Below are 19733 nucleotides of genomic sequence, written 5' to 3'. Positions count from 1 at the left end.
TTGATATAATGTGATAAGTAATGATGTAATGTACTGAATTTGATAGGGGCCTTGTCTGCTTCTGTTCTGATGTGGAATCTGTTTTTAGCCACTTGAGTCCAGCTGCCTCAATTTAAACTCCTGGAAATGACTATGGATGATTGAGAGCATCCACAGACAATACCAACTATTCTTTTCTGGCATTATCTCCACTTGTGTGTATGTATTAATGACGCTGTGTTTGTCTTGCTTCCTCAACATGTAGAAGATACATGGAGAGATTTTTACTATAATCATGTTGAATATAAAGGACCATCAGAGTTCAGTCTTTTATAATCCTTAGGAGGAGCCTGACTGTCTCAACCTGATCAGTTGCTGATGTGGATGCTCTGGTGGCAGACCAAGTGCACCAGCACAGGGAAGCATTGGCCACACATGGTGCAGTAGTAAGGTCTCTCTCTCTCATGTGGACACCCTGGTGTGTTGGGGTTGCAGACCTGTGAGAAGTGTCTCCCACACAGACTGTAGTAGCAAGTCCCCAGTGTAGATGCACAGCTAAGAGTGTCTTATCTGTGCTTATCTGAACTTTGGAAGGTGCACATGTTCTTATTAGGGCCCGAGGATCGGTACAAAGCCCTATTGGAAACCTTTGGGTTATTTTAGAAAAATGGCTACATAGCGCCCCCTAACGCATAGTCCTTCTGGCTAGTTTGACACAGATCAAATTGATACACACGTGTGTCACCTCAAGACTCACAAAAAGTCTCCTGGACACCCCCAAAACCGAACAGGAAGTCAGGCCTTTTTGACTTTTGTGGTCTTTTTACAGCCAACATCCTTCATCCAATTCGTCTGAAATTCACTGTGTCCACCCATGACATAATAGGGAATAGACACATTCCAAAACTCTTTTAAAAATATTATGATGTCGATGGGGCCTTAAAATCTAAGGATTTCACACAATACAGGAAATTGCTATAACTTGTGATCTGTCCCAAATGTTACATGTATGATCAGAGTCTGACCCTAAACACATCTATACAACAATTCTCAATCTTTGGCGCCACCTACTAGCTATGTCATGTTAGCATAATGTTGCTAACTACTTGCCCATGCTTCATCTAATTGACTTGAAATGTACCGTGTCTACTCTTGAGACAATAAGGAACACACATGTTCAAGATTCTGTACTAAAGTAGTTGAAGGGGGCGTGGCTTTAAAATGAGACAATTCCACACAAAACAGGACGTTGCTGTAACTTCTGTGTTTACTGTCTGCTCCAAAATGGACATGTATGATCTGAGCCCCACCCTGAATGCGTGTCAAATGGTATTTAGTACAGCGCCACCTACTGGCTACACAAAATGTTGTGGCATCATAGGTTTTTCTTAGAGGACTGCTGTGCATCTGAGTCTGAATAGATTGATGTGCTGATATGATGATACAGTCATAGCGCCACATACTATATACTCTACTTGATGGTGTGCAAAGCCTGGTGCCTGATCAGGTTGCTGAGGAAAGAGAAGTTCTTGCCACACTTAGAGCAGTGGAACCTCTTCTCCCCAGTATGGACACTCTGATGGACCTTCAGGTTGGTAGAAGTGGAAAACTGCTTGCCACAGTGGGGGCAGGGGAAAGGCCTCTCCCCAGTGTGAACCATCTGGTGACGTTTGAGACTGGACAACTGGCCAAATCTCTTTCCACATTGGGGGCACAGGTAAGGCTTCTCTCCTGTGTGGACACGCTTGTGGATATGTAGCTGGGACTGGTGGGTGAAGCGGCGCAAGCAGAAGGTGCAGACATAGGGGCGGGAATGCTCCTGCTGCTGCTGGGGCTGTGCTGATTGGATGTCTTGGTTCTGACTGCTGGAAGCATGTGAAAGTTGGTTCTGACAAGAGAGGTTGTCCCTCTGCTGGAATCCAGAGCCAGAATGTTGGATTTGCTGGGGCTGGAAGTCCGTGGTTTCCATAGCAACATGTGCACGGTTGAAGGTGTGATTTGATGGTGGCTCATCGATCTGTACACACAACACTGGCTGATATTGTGACCTCATACCAGGGTCTGACACCGCTTCATCCACTCTATCACCTCCACCTTGTAGAGACAGGCCTGCTCTTCCACATCTGTCCCTCACTGCATGTGGGAGGGGGTCAAACTGAGACACAGAGCTCTCATGCTGCATTCTGCTCGGAGGTATTTTAGAAAGTGAGGAGTTCACTTCTTCGTATGTGGAACAGGACAGCGGCTCCTGGTTTTCAGTCTTATTCTCCTGCCATTCCAGCTGGCTCTGAAAGCAACCATGTGTTTCTTTGTCACCTGAGGAGCCACACAAAAGGGTCAGAATTAGAGAATTAGAGCTGCCTAAACCTCTCATCTTTTTTCCTTGGTCATATCTGCATCATGGAGCTCATCCCATAAGCGTAGACACATGCAAAATCAGCACTGGGAGAGATAACTGACATTAAGGTGAGTGAAGTTAGGAGTGAAGGTACAGTCAGATATGGGCTTTAAGATCTTATTAGAAAGGTGTAGTAATCTACTTTTATAGAATTATGTTTTTTTTACTTTTTTCTTTTGTTTAGTGAATAAGGGCAAGGTTTGTTCTTAAAGGACACATCAGTGTGTTGCACTTACCTATACACATAGTGTAAGTATGTTTTCAGTACATGTTTTTGTTTTTATTATTTCTAGGATGTGTTGACAGAAAGAAACTTGTTTTCACCAGCATTATGTTTTGCCCCTTTAAATTTAATTAATATTAAATAAATAGCAACTGTTTTACAGTTGAACAGAGCAACAATTTCACATAAGTTGAATGAGAATACCTTTACTACTGTTATATACATAATACCACACATGTATGAAACTGCTTGGAGTACATTAAAAGATTTTTCTGGGATGTCTACACACAGGAAAAGAGAAAAACACATGATACCGTGCACTGTGTCCATCCTTTCCTCCTTGCATTCCACTCTGCTTGTGTTTGTCAGACATCCCTGCACCTGAAAAGAGGAGGGAGGATTTCAACTGGCAGAAGTGACCCAAGGCTGATACAGTTTAGTGTCTGTTTTAACAGCAGGTGAGAGACAGATACACCAATCAGCCACAACATAGAAACATTAGAAACCAGCGACAAAGTGGGTACACTGAATACCTCATTACATTGGCACCTCAAAGGGTGGATTATGCAGCCCTTGTAAATTGTTCCAGGGGTTGGGAAAGAAAGGGGTCCAAGCAAGGACATGTGAAGGGATGACAGGGTCATGGTGCCAAAGGTTCAGTAAAACACATGGGCCGCAAAGGCTGGTTGCTGAACCCGTGTAGGGGTCTTGATCATAAGTGTCAGAACATGCGGCATCACAGAATTGGAACATATTGTGGAATGGAAGAAGCTGGTCCAGTGGACAGCTGGGTGTGCGGTTTATCTGGGAAAAAGATGGCAGTATGATGCACTGTGGGAAGAAAGTTGGTACTGTGTGATGCTCTGACCGGGGTTCTGCTGGAATTGCTTTGATTCTTATACCTACAACATACACTATAGCAGTGGGGGTCCTTGGCAGGTGCCTTTTTGTTGGCTGTCCTGCTATGATGAAAAAAACTGTGGTGTATAGCATTTGATGCAACAAAACACCTTAAGAGGTGCTGCAGTCAATGGCTACACAAAGCAGAGCTGGTTCGTTAGGCAATGAGTCTGGAGGCTGATCAGTGTGTGAGCGATGGATTGAAGAAAAGACGTCATTTATGAACATATGTTATTGTAAGCAGAAAGTACAAATACAAAGCAATTCATTGAAAATATGGTTTATTAGCACATTTACACTCATCTATGTTCATACATGAATACAAACGATTAGTTTTTCCTTCCAGATGAGCGTATAACTCGGATTGAATTATTATAAGTGAGTATAAACGCTACTTCAACATAAAGAATACTTCACTCAGGACCAAAAAGTAGCTTAACTGCACATCAGCTCACATACTGTTTTCATACTGACCACAAAATCTGCAAGGTCAAAATTAACGATGAATTCTCAGTGGAACACAAAGCGTAAAAACACAATGAGGAATACTGACAAAAGACAATGAGACAAAGACCTGAGGTTTTGAAGAAGCACAGCGAACAGGCTGCCATTATGAAAGTGCTGGTCAGTAGAACACAGAATTGAATGTGTTTTGCCTTAATGTGTGTGCTTACCAATATAGGCTTCAGCGCCAGCCTCAATTCATTTAGAACTCTCAAAGCATCTTTCCAATATTGGGTACTTTGATTAAAGTCCAAATCAATTCTACTTATCAATAAACTAAAACAGCTTCAGCTTTTTTAAACACTATTGCACTGAAGATACTTCAGCACAAAAGAGACACTGGTAAATTATTCGTTGTTCGACATGTCCTGGATATAGCTTGCCCTGATAACGTACCCAGATGGATGCACTCCAAACAGTTAGACCTAGGATCCAGACCAGCTGATCATCTGGTCTTTCTGCTTGGAGATTTCAGTGGCTCTGATGTCACTATGTTACTCCTACAAGACTGGACAGAATGTCAGGCTTACATTTCACAAACACCCTTGCCTGGCATTACTAAGGCTAAAATAAAATGTTGTGAAGATGTTCAATATTTTCCATCAGTTGCTGAAGAAAGTACAAATGTATTATATTCTCGACTTATACACACACAACAGCGAGACATGAAAATGACTGAACATTTTATTTCCTGTCTGAGTAAATCAAACATAAACACTGTGTATAGCCCAGCACACACACAAGCACGATCAAGACCAACAATTACTATGACCAAGAGACCATGGAAAATGTGTCCTAACCAAGTACTGGATGTAGAAATCAATGTACTTTTTAGAAGTTGAACATTTCAGTATGCAATTCTTCCACTTACTCTTATACTTGTGGACACTGGATTTTCACAATTCAAAGTTTATAACTGTGAGGCTTGTGATATTTCCCTTTACCTGCTGTTTTACATTCTCAAACACTGGCCTTATTAACAAGATGCAACTTTTGGAAATGCTACTGTAAAACTGAAATAATGACTTGAATGCTAAAAGAATCGACTTCACTGTGCACAGTGTCAGTCCAGCAGATGGGATCACTCCATCTATTGACAAACTACCTATAGTTTAGTTTAGTCAGAGTGATGTAAAAAGATGTTTATACTGAGAGACAGAACATATGGCGAACTGAAGCACACAAACAAGATGACCAAACTCTAAGAAAACATAATATGAAGAAAAGTGTGACAGGGTCCTAAATCACCGACAGAGGACTTAAACAAGCACAGATACACTGCCCAGACCCTGCTGTTATCACAGAGCAGCTTCTAAAGCAGGTTCAAAGAGACTGAACTCCGACCAACACAATCTACATGCTTGTATCAGTCAGTGTGTAGAAAAGGTACCCTCTGCTCTAAAACTGACAGTGTGTTACAATTTGGTGTGGTGCCCAGGATGCTCATGGCATCCATTACCACTGTGTTTCCACATGTCAAGTAGCGTTTAACATTGCATTTGCTACATTTTCATTGTTAATGAGACTACTGCCTGCATAAGGTAGTATTGTGTGCTTATGATGTGCTATACTGCCTGTCTGTTCCTGTGATTTGTGCTTATAATGCAGTAAGTATAATTGGGTGACAGCTGCCTTGATCATAGTCAAGGTTCAGGCAGGGTTTCTTGATGAGCTCACTCACCACTTTATGGTCTTATTTGTCTGATGTGTTTGTGCTACTGTTACATAAAGGGGCTTTGATGTGTAATCATTACATTCTTTGCAGTTCATTTTGTAAATTCAGATTCCCTTTTCAAATAAGACAGCTTTTAGATGCTTAGAGAGCTTGAAAAGCTGTAAGTCTAAAGACTTTATGTTCACGATTTAGATTTCTACATTTCTTTTAGTCACTTTCTTCTTTTTCTCTTGCTCTTTTCAAGTGCAAATAAGTCTTTAAAAATAAGGCTGAGCATTACCAAGTGACAGATTGTCTCCTTACGGAAAGCTCTGGTGCTGCAGTGCTGCGTGTTCATGCTGGATCTTCTGGTGCCTCTTCAGGTTGCTAGGATGGGAGAAGCGTCTGTTGCAGACTGAGCAGCTAAAGGGCCTCTCTCCAGTGTGAACATTGTGGTGTATGTCCAGTTGGCTCTGACACACAAAGCTCTTTCCACATAGCAGGCAGGTGTGGGGCTTCTCCCTGGTGTGCCTGGCCATGTGCTTCTGCAGGTCTGATTCCAAAAAGAAGCGCTTGGTGCAGCGGGTGCAGCCATAGGGACGCTCCATTGTGACAGCATGGTAAAAGGTGAGATGATGGCTATGGTTATGGTGTGTTATGGGGCACTGAGGAGCCCCAAGGTGTGTGTCACTGGTGGACTTAATATTGGAAGTTCTTAAAGGGTCCTCACAAGGGAAACGAGATGCTGACTTCTGTGCTGCTGATTCCAGGCCAGAACTCTGAATTACAGGGGATACAGCTTCTCCTTTATCTGACCACTCACACTCCTCTCCTTCCTTGTCTGATTCCCCTTCGTGAATGTATATCACTTCTGAGAGGGAGGACTTAGGGGTAGCTAATGCAGTCTGATTAGCTTTGCTAACGTGTATTACATCATCACAGGACACTGCTCTGTGTGATGTGTAGTCAGAATCTGAGTTCAGAGACTGACTCTCCTCAGCTCTGATCTCATTTCCTGTTAACTGGAGATTGGAACTGTGTGCGTCGCTGCTCTTATCAGCTTCAGCTGTCCTGCTGTCTACAAAGGTCATGATGTCAGATCCACTGACCTCCGTTTTGCTGCAGCTGGCTGGCTGGCCATCTTGGGCATCTTTCAAGACGTCAGGGAGCTCCCCTCTGGCACTGATGCAGGGATCTTCTGGATCAGCAGGTCTGGTGTCTATAGCTCCCTCCACCTTGACGATCAGCAGTTCCCTCACTTCCTCAGGCTCTGCTGACTGAGAAGACAAATTAAATAAAAATCAATAATGGTTTTAGAACACACACATATATAACATTTCCACATTATTGCAATCATAACTCTTAAAATAAATGTGCTGTGTATGCAGCAGAAAGCAGAAGCTACATAATGAGGAAGCTGAAGACAGACATTGAACCTTATGATTGTCCTGAAATCTGATGTATGGTTCAGTCAGAATATCAGACATAAAGGCATCTTTGCTTTCTTGGTGTTGCACCAGTAGGCACTTGGAAAACGTCCAGTTTGTTTACATTTTTTTAAACCAATACTCAAGGAATTTTGAAAACTAATCTGTGTCTTTATTGGACCAGTATGGTTGCTGTGAACACTGTAAATAAATAGCTGCTGTGTAAATCAGCTATTTAACTGGCACATTGATGTGAAAGTGAAGGCTAACTTTGAGAAGAGTAAGGAAAAAAGGACATAACTTCCTGGAAGAAAACAGTTAGGATTAAACTCGCTTTCCAAAGCAGTGTATATTTAATTAGGCTCCGTCCACACGGAGAGTCGTGAGATGTGAATAATACATTAGGAGACATAATACAACTACTAAAAATGTGATGACAGCCGGCCTTCAACTGAAAATCATGGGCAGTAAATTCTAATAAGCTGTAGTATTGTGGCTATGACATTATTGATACCTCCACACTGTTGTAGGAGACATCTAGACACATCTGCTGCCACTTACATACATGTAACATTGCATCAACTTCCTGACTATATGGGGTCATATTTAGATCATATTTATGCAGAAATAAACAACAATTCAAGTTCAAAACATTTAGGCACAATTGTACTGTGAAACAGCTACCTCAGTTTTAGTGGTGGTCACAACCTCCTGATCAGGGTCTTGGTCCAGAATGACAGACTGGGACCTCTGAACAGACTGCTGATCCCCTGGAGCTTTCCTCAGAACCCTGGTCCTGTCCTGCAGGGAGGGACCTGACCAGACAGAAGAGGGAAAATAGTTACAGTCGTGTTCAAAAGTTACTACACCCTCTCTTATTTTTATACCTGTGTGTGTGTGTGGAACATAATATAAATGATCATAGTATTAGGGAAATACAACTTCAGAGGTACAACATGTAATTTTTTTTACTTGCCGTTATTTATTGACTAAACATGAAAAACAAACAAAAAGACAAAAGAAACGCAAACAAACAAAAACAACAAAACCGTAAAGAAGCTCCAGTTCTTTGTGGACAGAGAGCGTTGTTGTGCAGTGTCTGTCTGCTTCCCCTTCTCTCCTCTTGTGTAATACATACTTCAAATCAGCAAAAAAACATTAATTTAGGAGCTCCAGAAAATGTACACATGTGCAGCTTCAAAATAATAATAATAAAAAAGACTATACAGAGCAGAGGAACAGAACTGCCTGTATACTAGGGCTACTAAAGCACTGGGTTGATCTTCAAACAGCTGTAGTCTACTATGGGTAGGTATCAAAACCCAGTAACGGGCCCCTGGGCTGAACTCTGAAAGGCCTACATGGATTATAAATGAAGCCCTTGGGCCTAGACAGGAAACAGGGCCCACTACTATAACATAACTAGTGTTATTAGACTCCATGGCCCTGACCTTTGGCCACACACAGGTTGGAGACAGACCTTAACATTGGATGTTTGAGTTAAGGTCATCATTTGTTATTATTACAGTCTTATTTGTAATCAGATGGAGGCCGGCCAGTCATGAAAGAAAAAACCCATATTGGTCAAGCTTTAGAAATGGGTGAAGAAAACCTGAGCTTCATCTTTTTCAAAGGGAAGAACAGAGCTCGTCCACACAGTCAGCATAAACCATGAAGCTTACCCAGCAGAACACATCCAGGTTTCTGGATCATGTCATCACGCAATTTGGCTATTGTGGGACACATAAAGGTTTTCTTAATATACAAACATCTATAATTCTGATGCCACTTCTTCTCTTGTTGACTTGGAGCAGGTCATGGATACTGAAAAACAACTCACTGAGTGTTGTTTAATGTCTTAAGTGTTAGACTTTGGACATACTGTGGACAGCGTGAGTTCATTTTTTTTTACAAAATGTATCTTTTAAAACTCACACCCTGATGTAAATACTACTGCTCTGAGTCCATGGACAGGTGCCAGGTGTTTAGATCCACCGAAATGAGTCGTCCATGACATTATGACAAAGAGCAGGACTGGGACTGAGAGTGAAGGTCTCCTGTCTCCTGGGTGTTTACAGAGTCTATGGATGGCACTGCAACAAAGCACTTTCTGAAGTATGTTTTTGTCTGGTTCACGGCGCGCCTGTGGACTTGTTTTTAGGGCCCGAGCACCGAATGGTGCAAGAGCCCTATTGAAACCCTTAAGATTATTATTTATTTATTTATTTATTTTTTTTCCCCCTGAGATCGCATTTTTGGGGGCCTTAACATGGCCAAAAACTCACCAAACTTGGTAGAAAAATTCATTCGCCCGAAAAATTTTGAAATTTGCTGAGTTTTGAAACGCACATAGAAAAATGGCTCTATAGCGCCCCCAACGCGTAGCCCCTCCAAACCCAACAGGGGTGCACCATTTGAAGGTTTGTGCCCATTTTTGGCGATGTGTGACCCTGCTGCCAAACTTTTCATGCCTCGCATACTTCATCGGATTGAGCTGAAATTCGCCGTGTCCACTCAGGACACCATAGGGAATAGACGCATTCCAAAACTCTTACAAAAGTCTGACGGTGTGGCCGGGGCGTGGCCTCAAAGTTTGACCATTTCAGAGGAAACAGGAAGTCGCTATAACTTCTTCGTTTTCTGTCCGATCTGTACCAAATGTCACATGTATGATCAGAGTCTGACCCTAAACACATCTATACAACAATATTGAGGCTTTGACAGAGCGCCACCTACTGGCTACACAAAATGTTGTGTTTTCATAGGTTTTTCTGCCTGCCCCCCTGGCCTGTTTTGAGTAGGGTCATGAAAATTGGCACATATGTTTATCACCCCAAGATGCACAAAAAAGTCTCTTGGACCCCCCCTCCAAACCCAACAGGAAGTCCACCATTTTGAAATTTCTGTTAATTTTTGGCGATTTGTGACCCTGCTGCAAAACTTTTCACGCCTCACATACTTCATTCAAATGAGCTAAAACTCACTGTGTCAACTCAGGACACCATAGGGAATAGACGCATTCCAAAACTCTTACAAAAGTCTGACGGTGTGGTGGGGGCGTGGCCTCAAAGTTGACCATTCGCCATTACAAAGGAACTTCCTGTATTTTTTGCCCTAACGCGTAGCCCCGCTGGCCAGTTTGACACAGGATTATGAAAATTAGCACACATATGTATCACCCCAAGACGCACAAAAAAGTCTCTTGGACCCCCCCTCCAAACCCAACAGGAAGTCCGCCATTTTGACTTTTGTGGCCATTTTGTGCCTATTTGTGACCCTGCTTCAAAACTTTTCATGCCTCACATACTTCATGCAATTGAGCTGAAATTCACTGTGTCTACTCAGGACACCATAGGGAATAGACACATTCCAAAACTCTTTCAAAAGTATTACGGTGTGGTGGGGGAGTGGCCTCAAAGTTGACCATTCGCCATTACAAAGGAACTCGCTATGTTTTATGCAGTACTACCCATATACTTTATGCAATGTGGACAAAATCTTACAATACTGCTATGGACCTGAGTCTGAACAGATATATATGCTAATAGGATGATACGGTCATAGCGCCACCTACTGGTAACAGGAAAGATTGGTTGTAAACATGTGTTTGTTGTACATCTCAGCAAATGAGAGGAGAGGAGAGCATAGGAGAGAAGACTGAGATGACCCCGCGGATCGCAAGGTCTGCGAGGGCCCGCAATGCTGCTTGCAGCTTTAATTTGAAATGATATTCAGTTTTTACATACCGGAATGTGAATCCCTGCTCTGCCGGGGGAGGAAGCGCAGCCCGGGGTAGCGGCCGCCGGCGGAGCCTTCCGCTCGGTGCCTGGCGATCTGCAGCTCTAGTAGTTTGATTTTCTTCCTCAAAAAGTCGTTCTCCTTCTGCCCCCGGGACATTTCCAGCTGAACCACTGCATATCCGTCGTCCACAACTTTACAAATTTCTGCAACGGCCGCGTTAGCCAACGCCTCCATGATGGAGGCGATCTGAGAGTGGAAGTCCGTGGACATCGACATGGTCACTGACGAGCTTTGTCCTCACACGACTCCAGTCACGAAACACCAGCACCACCGGAAAAGCATCACAACGGCGGTCTGCCTTCAAACACCCAGCGAGGGAAATACTGGACAACGACGCGGACACCCTTTGTTGGTACACAACAGCGCAACAGCGCCCCCAACGTCAACAGCTGCAATCTCCTCTCTTCGTCTTCTTCTGATGCGGCTGGCTTGGTCAAAAACTAATTGACCTGGATTTGATTTAAGCTGACCGCTATATTTATATTTATATTTATATTTATATTTATATTTATATTTATATTTATATTTATATTTATATATGTTCAATATTGTTCTTCTCCTTCTCTCTTTTCCTTCCTGCACTGCTCGTTGCTCTTTTGATAATGCCCACCATTGCACCATTATTGTTCGTAATGAGAGAAGAAGAAGAGGAGGAGGAGGAGGGGGGGGGGGGGAGAGGAGGAGGAGGGGGAGGAAGAGGAGGAGGAGGGGGAGGAAGAGGAGGAGGAGGGGGCCTTGCAGGTCCCGTGTAATCTCGCGACAGTTCCTGCTCGAAGCTTTTCCGTGCAAGGTCAGTGGTCCGTCTCCTGTCAGCCTGCGGTACCGGAGCAGAGGATTTCTCGTGGATCGTCCGATCAGTCAGTTAAATTCAGCTTCGTGTCGTCTCAGAAATGGCCAGAGGAAGCCGCAGCCGCGTCCCCGCTCCAGCAAGGTGAACAGTACAGTTACTGTAACTATAAATAGCTTAGTCTGTGTCGAGACACTATATAACTATATATGTTTTGTAAAGAATAGAAAAGCCAGTTGTAATCGAACACAAACATTTTGTCAGATGGGATAAACTTCACATATTTCACTGGACTCAGGTTTGAGGAAAAAGGATCCAAAGCTATCAGCACCTGAGAAACTCCTTTCTGCGATGAAGCGAACACGCGGTCTGCTTTACTCTACTTTACTTTACTTTACTTTACTTTACTTTACTTTACTTTACTTTACTTTAGTTTAGGTTAGTTTACTTTAGTGGTATGGTTTATGTAATAGTTATACACCTGACATAGTAAACACAACGGAGTTACTGTGACGTCAGAAGTCACTGAGAACATGTCAAGTTTAAAAAGAAGCCGAGACAAGGTCACTGGTACAAAGCGTCCGCTCAGACATAGGTCAGGCAGCAGGGTTTGATGTGCTGATATTTCATCATGCTACTATCTAACCTGCGTTTGTCATGCCGGGCGTCAGGTTCTGCTTTTGTTGTTGTTCAGACGAGTAAATCATGGCTTTAAAGCAGGCATTCAGTTTCAAGTTGAAGAGGTCCAGTTAGAGAACATGTCTCGAAGCAAAGGTCCCAATATAAATTCATATAGTCAATATATGATATGTATGAGGGGTGTGTTTGTTACTTATATAATGTTCACCATAATATTTTCGTGGATGTTCATTGCACTGCTGGAAACACTATCGGTTCAGACGTTTTTACTTTGATACTTTGCTACATATCCACCTCTAGATAACGTAACTGATGACAGCTACAGTGTTCAAATCTCATTTCCACCTATGCCTGCAAATAATCTGTAATCCTGTGCTTGGGTCCTCTCCTCCTCATCCTCCTCCATCCAATGCTGGTCATTGAGCCCTGTACTAAATTCTGGATGCACTGATGTTCCAGGCCACAGAACCTGTGAATGCAGCTTTCTCTGCACGCACATGTTCAGCAGAACTAAGTGCTGAGTGTGTGCGTGCAGAGGGGATTTAACTGGCTGATTTATTGAATATCAGCGTGACGGAAACAGCCCGACTCAACCTGCATCTCCGAAAAATTACAACATTACATAAGACTATTTAATCGTTTTCCGAACGCATATCTATTTATAGAAGCTGCCGGAATGCCGTCCTGGCCCGTCCTGGCCCGCTTTGACCCGGTGTATCGCGGTCTTTCTTTTCTCTGGTCTTCTCACGTGTGTAACCTGTCTGCAACTTGTATTGTAGTGGCAACCACCTGAAATGCCCAGATTTGATTGGCTGAGAGTTATCACGTGGGGTGGATACACTCGTATGCAATTGGTCTGTGCGTTTCCTCACGCGCTAAGCCACTACCGTAAAGTCAATGAAAGCTGCGGCAGTTAAAATAGAAGCGCCCCGTCAGGTTTTAAAGAATAACCTGCTGTTTGGACTATAGGTTCGGGTTCGTATCGGACGGCTTCTGGGTCCGGACCCGGACCGCGGTCCGCACCCCTGGTTTAAAGAGTCTGCTTTCAAGGACAACTTTCCATTGGGTTCTTTAGTCCAATTCCAATCTCCATCCTCAGGTGTAAACCCTTATAAATCACTAACTAAAACCCTCACTGATTTCAGTGACATCATCATTTGGGTGCACAGCTGTCTGATGTTTCAGTATATGAGGTTATGAGAACTTGGACTGTGCATTATGACAGTAAACTAGAAATATCTCTTAAGACTCCATTCTTTGTTATTGTTCTGTTTTCAGCCCAGCTCAGTCTCATGCTCCAGTTCCTGCACATCCACCTCCTGCCTCCCTGGCTACTGCCCCCACTCAGTCCCAGGGCCCCGGCCTCATGGCCCAGATGGCTACCACAGCTGCTGGTGTGGCAGTAGGGTCTGCTGTGGGCCATGTTGTTGGCAGTGCCCTCACAGGAGCCTTCAGTGGGAGCAGCAGCAGCAGCAGTGCAGAGCCAGCAAAACCTACATACCAGGTAAGAGCTGAGAGAGTCGGTGAGCCACAGAAATTAAGATGGCTGGTAGACATGGGCTGTGTCTGAAATCACTCACTCACTCACTCCCTACTCCCCATACTCAGCCACGAGAAGGGGGGGGGGGGTGCCCTTTTGTCAAAGCAGCTGCACACCGTGCAGCAGACGTTATGGCATATAGGGCAGGCCAGGAGTGAGAGACAGGGAGCGGGGTTCCTTCTATATAGATCCTCCCTTTGTGTTTCAGTCACTTCAAATCAGCACAGATTCATGTGAACTAAATTACCTGTTGTGCAGCTTTTTTGGAGGCTTTGAGTAATCTGTTTCTAATCTGTTTAATCTGATCTGTCTCATTGGGAATACAGTGAAACAGAAATGTAGTTTTTGTGGTTAGGCCTATAGTCATGGTGGCACAGAGGTGGAAAGTAACAGTAAACCTGTCTTGTTATAATAATCTTTGTTTTCTTTTCAGTTTGTTTTGTATTTGTCATCATTGCTTAAAATAAACAAGGAGTTATTATTGACTCAGTAATAGTTGTTGAGTTAACCCTTTACTTCTGTCGGTAAAATAGGTGTTGCAGGAAATGGCTTCTACTTCATTAAAAACTTTCTGGGGGAGGACATATTATTTATTATGCATTGTGGGATACATTGAGGGCCCTATTTGGGGTCTATAAGTTCTCACTAAGAATTCGGACAGCACTACAAAATGGCGGAGGCACTATATAGGGCCATATATAGCGATCAGGGAGTGATTCCGGACACAGCCATGGTCACCACTGTGTGGATTTTTAGTTTGATTGGAGAAAAAGAGAAAAGAATGGAGAAAGTGTGTGTTAAAGTTAATGCATTTCTTTCATTGCAATCATCCATTACTTGTTTAAAAGGGAGGTCGTTACCACCTACAGTGGTTCCTCCAACAATAGGGGAAATTCGTGAAGTATTCACCTTTTTTTTTTTTTTTACAATCATTATTTAATTAAATTAAGAAACCTTTATTAGTCCCACAATGGGCCCAGCAAAGAGCACCATACCCCAGTGAGTACACTGGAGGCTATGCGGGTAAAGTGCCTTGCCCAAGGACACACAACAGTGACTAGGGAGGAGTTGGGATCGAACCACCAACCTTAGGTTATTGGACAACCCTGCTCTACCACTGAGCCACTGCTGCCCAATATAGATTATAGAGTATAGTAATTATATGTTTTTTTTTAGCAATTATAGATGTTTTAAGGCTGTAAAACCCTTTATACTTTTCTCAGGCATTAACATTTTCACACTTCTCTTGGTAGAACAATAAGTCCAGTATGAAACCAAAGCCTGTTTTCAGTACACATTCTACACTCTACAGGAGACACGGCATGGAGGAGATTCATTGACAATGGCCTACAGCCAATCAGGATGCAGCTGTAGGCCAAAAAAATAACGAAAGCATGCAAAATTGCAATAAAAAACGCATTATAGCGAGGGAGCACTGTAAAGCGTTTTAATCCTGACCACTGTAAAAGCAATACAGAATACATCTTGATTGAAAATAAGGGGTTTGTATGAGCTTCTGAGGGTGACTTCAGTGAGCCGGCTCTGACTGTCCAGTAGCTCTGCTGGGCTGAAAAAACATTTCCATGTCTGACGTGTTTCTGTCCTTGCTTGTATGGTTCCAGGAGCCCCGCCAGCCTGCGCCAACCCAGCCAGGTCCTTGTCACTTTGAGGTCAGGCAGTTCCTGGACTGTGCCACTAACCAGACTGATCTCTCATTGTGTGAGGGCTTTAACGAGGCACTCAAACAGTGCAAGTACTCCCATGGTAGGTCTGTGGTGAATGGATGGATAGGGGGGAGGCTGGGGAGAGCAGGCTATGTGTTCCTTTGACAATGACTCCAATTCCCTGCATGTAACATTCTTCTACTCTACTTTTACCAGTTCTTGTTTATTCCTGTTGTTCTGTTTGTTTAGGTGTGACATCACTGGTGTGAAGAACGGGTGCCAGCTGTGGATGTGTCTTATTAATGAATCAACATCAGTGTTGTACATTACATGACACATGTTGTGTTGACTGTGAAATGTATAAAATGTTTTTGCTAATGTACAGTGATAAACCTTGAATAAAAAGCTGCTGTCTACATGCACATTGCACCATGAAACTACCAACATGTTTATCTTCATTGTGTTATTGTATCAATTTAGCATTTACCCTTAAAGCAGAGTTAGACGGTACTGAATCAACGTCCCTAAAAGATCCCATGGATTCATAGGCTCCGACATCACTACGTTGTGAAGAACGTTTGAAGAAATCTGTGCCTTTAAACTGGAATTAAATGGAATGACAAACAAAACTTATTTACGCAAAGGTTAGAAAGATGATAAACACCCATCATAAACAACGTATCTTTATTTTATCATGTTCAAATTGCTGAAATAAACACTTGACAAAAAGCAAGCTGAAAAGAAAATCTTACCTATAAACTGATTTAGAATAAAAACATGTTTTGCATAGAAAACATCAAGAATCACTTCTCTTGTCTTTATCAACATCGTGTGAGTAAGATATTTTCAGGAATATATAGGAAGACTTAATTATTAACCAACAGAATTACCTATGAATGTGTAAAATGACAAGTGTGTAATCAAAGTAATCTGGTGTGTCCTGGATGTTGGGATGATGTCTCCTTCACAGAAAGCTCATGACTGTCCCCTTCTTCCCAACCTGGTGAGGCTGCAGTGCATGGAACTGAATCACAATCCTGCCAATAACAACACAGTGTGCAAGCTGTAAAGGGTTCAGGAACAAGTAATAAGCTGAGTGTGAGACTGAGCTTTTTCTGTTTTTGTCACAGCCCTGACAGCCGGTTCAAGCTGTGTGACTCTTGAATTACTAAAGTGATTTTATACTATTCATTTTTCAGGTGCAAGACTTTGAATTTCACTGTGGAGATGAAGGTGCACATGAGCCTCATCATCACAATGAGCACAGATGTGGTTTTTACAAATCAAAACAAATCAAAAGCAAGTTATTAAAAGCAAATCTATACAAATAAATGATGGAAGGATAATATATATGACACAATAAAAACAGGATGTGTTATACATGTGATGCTGCTAGATGCCAAAAGCATTAAACCTGTTATATCTAAGCCCCGCCTCCACCTTAATATTGTTTATATTTGTTCTGCTAGTGAAGTGCATTGTTACACAAAGTTTTCAGTAAGCAAGGAACATGTGTACTAAATGCTTCAATTTTGTGTCATCATAAGACATAATACTGCACAATAGGAGGAAGGAACAGGAGATTTGCTGTGTGCATTAACACTTTGATAGTAATGATTCAATTTACTCGACTAGAAACCTGTAAACCATGATCTTCAGTTAAACTAGTTCATTATTCACATTTGCTTTGAAATTTCTATGTCACATGTATTAAACTCAAGGCCCGCGGGTCAAATCTGGCCCGCTGCAATGTTCTGGCCAAAACATATCCAGCCCAAATCTGTTTTTATAAATGGAAGATTTTAATTTTTCATATAAATTTAAACTACCCACAATTCCACTGAGTAAAACCACAGTCATTTTAACCAAAATGTTTTCATTTGTGCAGCAAAAACTATCGGCAAAGATCAAAGGTAGGCGCTCCTACTGAGGCCATTGTTAGTGACAAAGGGCAGTTCACAGCTAACGTGGCAAACCTGCCTGATGTGCAAAGAAAACGTTGCTCAATAGTCTCTCTAAAACAGTGGCCCCTTCAGAGTAAGGAGTGGGCCCCCGTCTGTTTGAGTTTGACACCCCTGCTCTATGTGACCCCACAGACTGTGGACAGAGGACATAAACTCTACACATGTTCATGCAGAACTCACCTGTCCTCAGGCAGTCCAAGTTCTCTAGTCAGAACCTCAAACACTTTGGCACTGTGCTCCTTGTTCTTCTCAGCAGTGTCAGTCACACCGATAGCCGACACTGACACAATCACACATGGAGAGCAAGAACCAGCTATCATCATAGGCAGCCCGGGACTCACCACTAGGTTCATCCTCTGGAACATAAGCAGAACATACAGGGCTTCATCTAAAAGCCTGGCAAACACACTGCACACTCCTTACCACCAAAAGGAGCAGTTCATCCCCTTCAGTGACGAAGCCTAATTACCTGCTAAATAAGGCAACCTAATGTATTCAATGGTGAAACTGCGCTGCAACTGGCAACTTTAGCAAGACTCCAAGATTTCTGCTGTAATATTTGCAGAACATGGTTTATCTTGAAGTAAGTTAGGAAAAAGACAGAAGCATACTGTACTCTGAAACTGGCGTGTTTACTTTCACACAACGTACCGATGCCACAGGACATTCATCATGATTTCTACAAAGAAGAACTTCCTTGAACCACATTATTGAGGGCCCAGTACACTACTTACAAAGCACGATTCCAATAAATCTGTGTAAACTTAAGACACAACTGCTGCCGCAGTCTGGAAATGTCAATAATAATAAATACTACCTTGTTCAGATCTGAATTAATTCAATTGCTGTATTGCTGTAAGTACGCGTTACTGCTACACTGCTGTCAGTGTCACTGAGGCTACACCAGAGCTAACGTTGACATTGAGGCTTATGGACACATGACTCACGTCCTCTGGTTTCCCGAGAGCCGCCGCGGTGCAGGAGCACAGCTTCTTCAGAAAGTCCTCCGAGAAGCAGCTGGCCGGCAGGTTACTCTGTAGTTCGATGAAAGGCATCTTACGGACTTTCGGTAGAGCAGTTAAAGCCGGGCTTCTTCACTTGCCTTTTACCATGGCCTTTATAAAGATGGACGGCATCCCAGCTCCCGAATGAAGACCAAACGTCTCGATTGCCCCCTGGTGGCTGGCTGCAGTATAGGACCCCTGCCTCCTCCATGATAGAAAGGACACGGACCCAACCAAATCCTACAATTACTCCTCAACGAGTGGTTTAAGGCTTGATAGCCAGGTCTGAATCACAGTGCTCTTTATGTTCATATTTACTTAGTTAAAGTGTTGATTAATATAGCAGACTGTCGCAGTCAGCAAAAGTGGAGCTGGCTGAACGCGGAAGTAGATGTTTGGCGGAGCATGACTGCAGCGTGGGTTTCCTCTGGGGGCTCGGCTTCCTCCATCTAAAGACACGGTAAAACTGCCCGTAAGTGAGCGTGTGGATCTCTTCAGATACTGGACGGATGCAGCTTCAGCTCTACTGCACAGAATAGGTCTGTAATGACATCAGAGAGGCTGACACAGAACACCACAGACCCTGTGCCTGTTAAAATAAAATCAGCTTAAACATTCAGATACTCACTGAAGTGTGATACTCCTTCAGATCACATATCTTAATTCACATGAAACCTGCCACAGCTGTAGGGGGTTATCACCTGTATGAGCAGACTGTGCAGCGGGCTCTGATTTCCCCTCAGATTCTAAGACCATGGCCTTTCACACTAAAACCAGGAGGAAGGAAGTGTTGATCTGCTCTGTCCTCTCATGTCTGTCTCTTAGACTGTACCATGATAACGGCTGGATTCTTCTCTCGTCAGCTAACTGCTCAGTTTGGTGTTTGTGTTCTTTTACCGGTTTCCATTTTGTTTGCAGGTAAATCTGCTCCAACCAGCACCTCTAATTCAATCATAGAAAGCTGATGAGCAAGTAGTCCCACCTTATTATCATATAGGCTGAATTACACTGCTCAAAAAATAAAGGGACAGTCTTTGTGGAATGTGGCGTTGGTGGATGGACGAGACATGATGTCCTAGATGTGCTGGATTCAGGTCTGAGGAACAGGCCAGTCCAAAGCACGGATGCCTTCATCATGCAGGAAGTGCTGACACACGTCCATCACATGAGGCCTAGCATGTTAGACTCTGCTTCACAGGCACATGCTTCGCCTCCTGATGCCCAAAGTGAGCCTTTGTCAAAGTGATTT

The 19733-nt window shown here is 43.1% G+C and overlaps 3 protein-coding genes across 3 annotated transcripts; 1 reads left to right on the top strand and 2 right to left on the bottom strand.

The window, feature by feature from the left end:
- Positions 1 to 51: 51 nt before the first annotated feature.
- Positions 52 to 11232, bottom strand: LOC114426744 (zinc finger protein 397-like). Its single transcript, XM_028394378.1, has 5 exons — positions 10832 to 11232; positions 7770 to 7900; positions 6768 to 6935; positions 2915 to 2981; positions 52 to 2295 (listed from the first exon to the last, which is right to left on the bottom strand). Exons 1-5 carry the CDS (start codon positions 11100 to 11102, stop codon positions 1451 to 1453), a joined length of 1482 nt encoding a protein of 493 aa, XP_028250179.1. The 5' UTR covers positions 11103 to 11232; the 3' UTR covers positions 52 to 1450.
- A 399-nt stretch (positions 11233 to 11631) lies between these two features.
- On the top strand, positions 11632 to 15934 carry LOC114427228 (coiled-coil-helix-coiled-coil-helix domain-containing protein 10, mitochondrial-like). Its single transcript, XM_028395169.1, has 4 exons — positions 11632 to 11817; positions 13591 to 13816; positions 15475 to 15616; positions 15766 to 15934. Exons 1-4 carry the CDS (start codon positions 11777 to 11779, stop codon positions 15783 to 15785), a joined length of 429 nt encoding a protein of 142 aa, XP_028250970.1. The 5' UTR covers positions 11632 to 11776; the 3' UTR covers positions 15786 to 15934.
- Positions 15935 to 16246: 312 nt separating this feature from the next.
- Positions 16247 to 18647, bottom strand: LOC114427293 (D-dopachrome decarboxylase-like). Its single transcript, XM_028395300.1, has 3 exons — positions 18428 to 18647; positions 17661 to 17836; positions 16247 to 16553 (listed from the first exon to the last, which is right to left on the bottom strand). The coding sequence occupies exons 1-3, from the start codon at positions 18533 to 18535 to the stop codon at positions 16481 to 16483; spliced, it is 357 nt and encodes a 118-aa protein (XP_028251101.1). The 5' UTR covers positions 18536 to 18647; the 3' UTR covers positions 16247 to 16480.
- Between the last annotated feature and the right edge of the window lie 1086 nt (positions 18648 to 19733).

This window comes from Parambassis ranga, chromosome 1, assembly GCF_900634625.1.
Source record: "Parambassis ranga chromosome 1, fParRan2.1, whole genome shotgun sequence".
Classification (NCBI taxonomy): domain Eukaryota; kingdom Metazoa; phylum Chordata; class Actinopteri; family Ambassidae; genus Parambassis; species Parambassis ranga.
Note: the sequence above shows the minus strand (reverse complement) of the source record. Positions and strands in the feature narration are given on the sequence as shown.

What these genes read in the sequence shown, in the direction of transcription:
- LOC114427228 (XM_028395169.1), top strand. Translation starts at nt 11,777, where the DNA reads ATGGCCAGAGGAAGCCGCAGCCGCGTCCCCGCTCCAGCAAG. An exon ending in CGCGTCCCCGCTCCAGCAAG is followed by an intron (nt 11,818 to 13,590) that starts GTGAACAGTACA and finishes TTCTGTTTTCAG; the next exon opens with CCCAGCTCAGTCTCATGCTC. An exon ending in ACAGTGCAAGTACTCCCATG is followed by an intron (nt 15,617 to 15,765) that starts GTAGGTCTGTGG and finishes CTGTTTGTTTAG; the next exon opens with GTGTGACATCACTGGTGTGA.
- LOC114426744 (XM_028394378.1), bottom strand. Translation starts at nt 11,102, where the DNA reads ATGTCGATGTCCACGGACTTCCACTCTCAGATCGCCTCCATCATGGAG. An exon ending in GAGCAGGGATTCACATTCCG is followed by an intron (nt 7,901 to 10,831) that starts GTATGTAAAAAC and finishes CTGTCTGGTCAG; the next exon opens with GTCCCTCCCTGCAGGACAGG. An exon ending in AAGGATGGACACAGTGCACG is followed by an intron (nt 2,296 to 2,914) that starts GTATCATGTGTT and finishes GTGGCTCCTCAG; the next exon opens with GTGACAAAGAAACACATGGT.
- LOC114427293 (XM_028395300.1), bottom strand. Translation starts at nt 18,535, where the DNA reads ATGCCTTTCATCGAACTACAGAGTAACCTGCCGGCCAGCTGCTTCTCG. An exon ending in CTCTCGGGAAACCAGAGGAC is followed by an intron (nt 17,837 to 18,427) that starts GTGAGTCATGTG and finishes CTTATGTTCCAG; the next exon opens with AGGATGAACCTAGTGGTGAG. An exon ending in CTTGGACTGCCTGAGGACAG is followed by an intron (nt 16,554 to 17,660) that starts GTGAGTTCTGCA and finishes TGTTATTGGCAG; the next exon opens with GATTGTGATTCAGTTCCATG.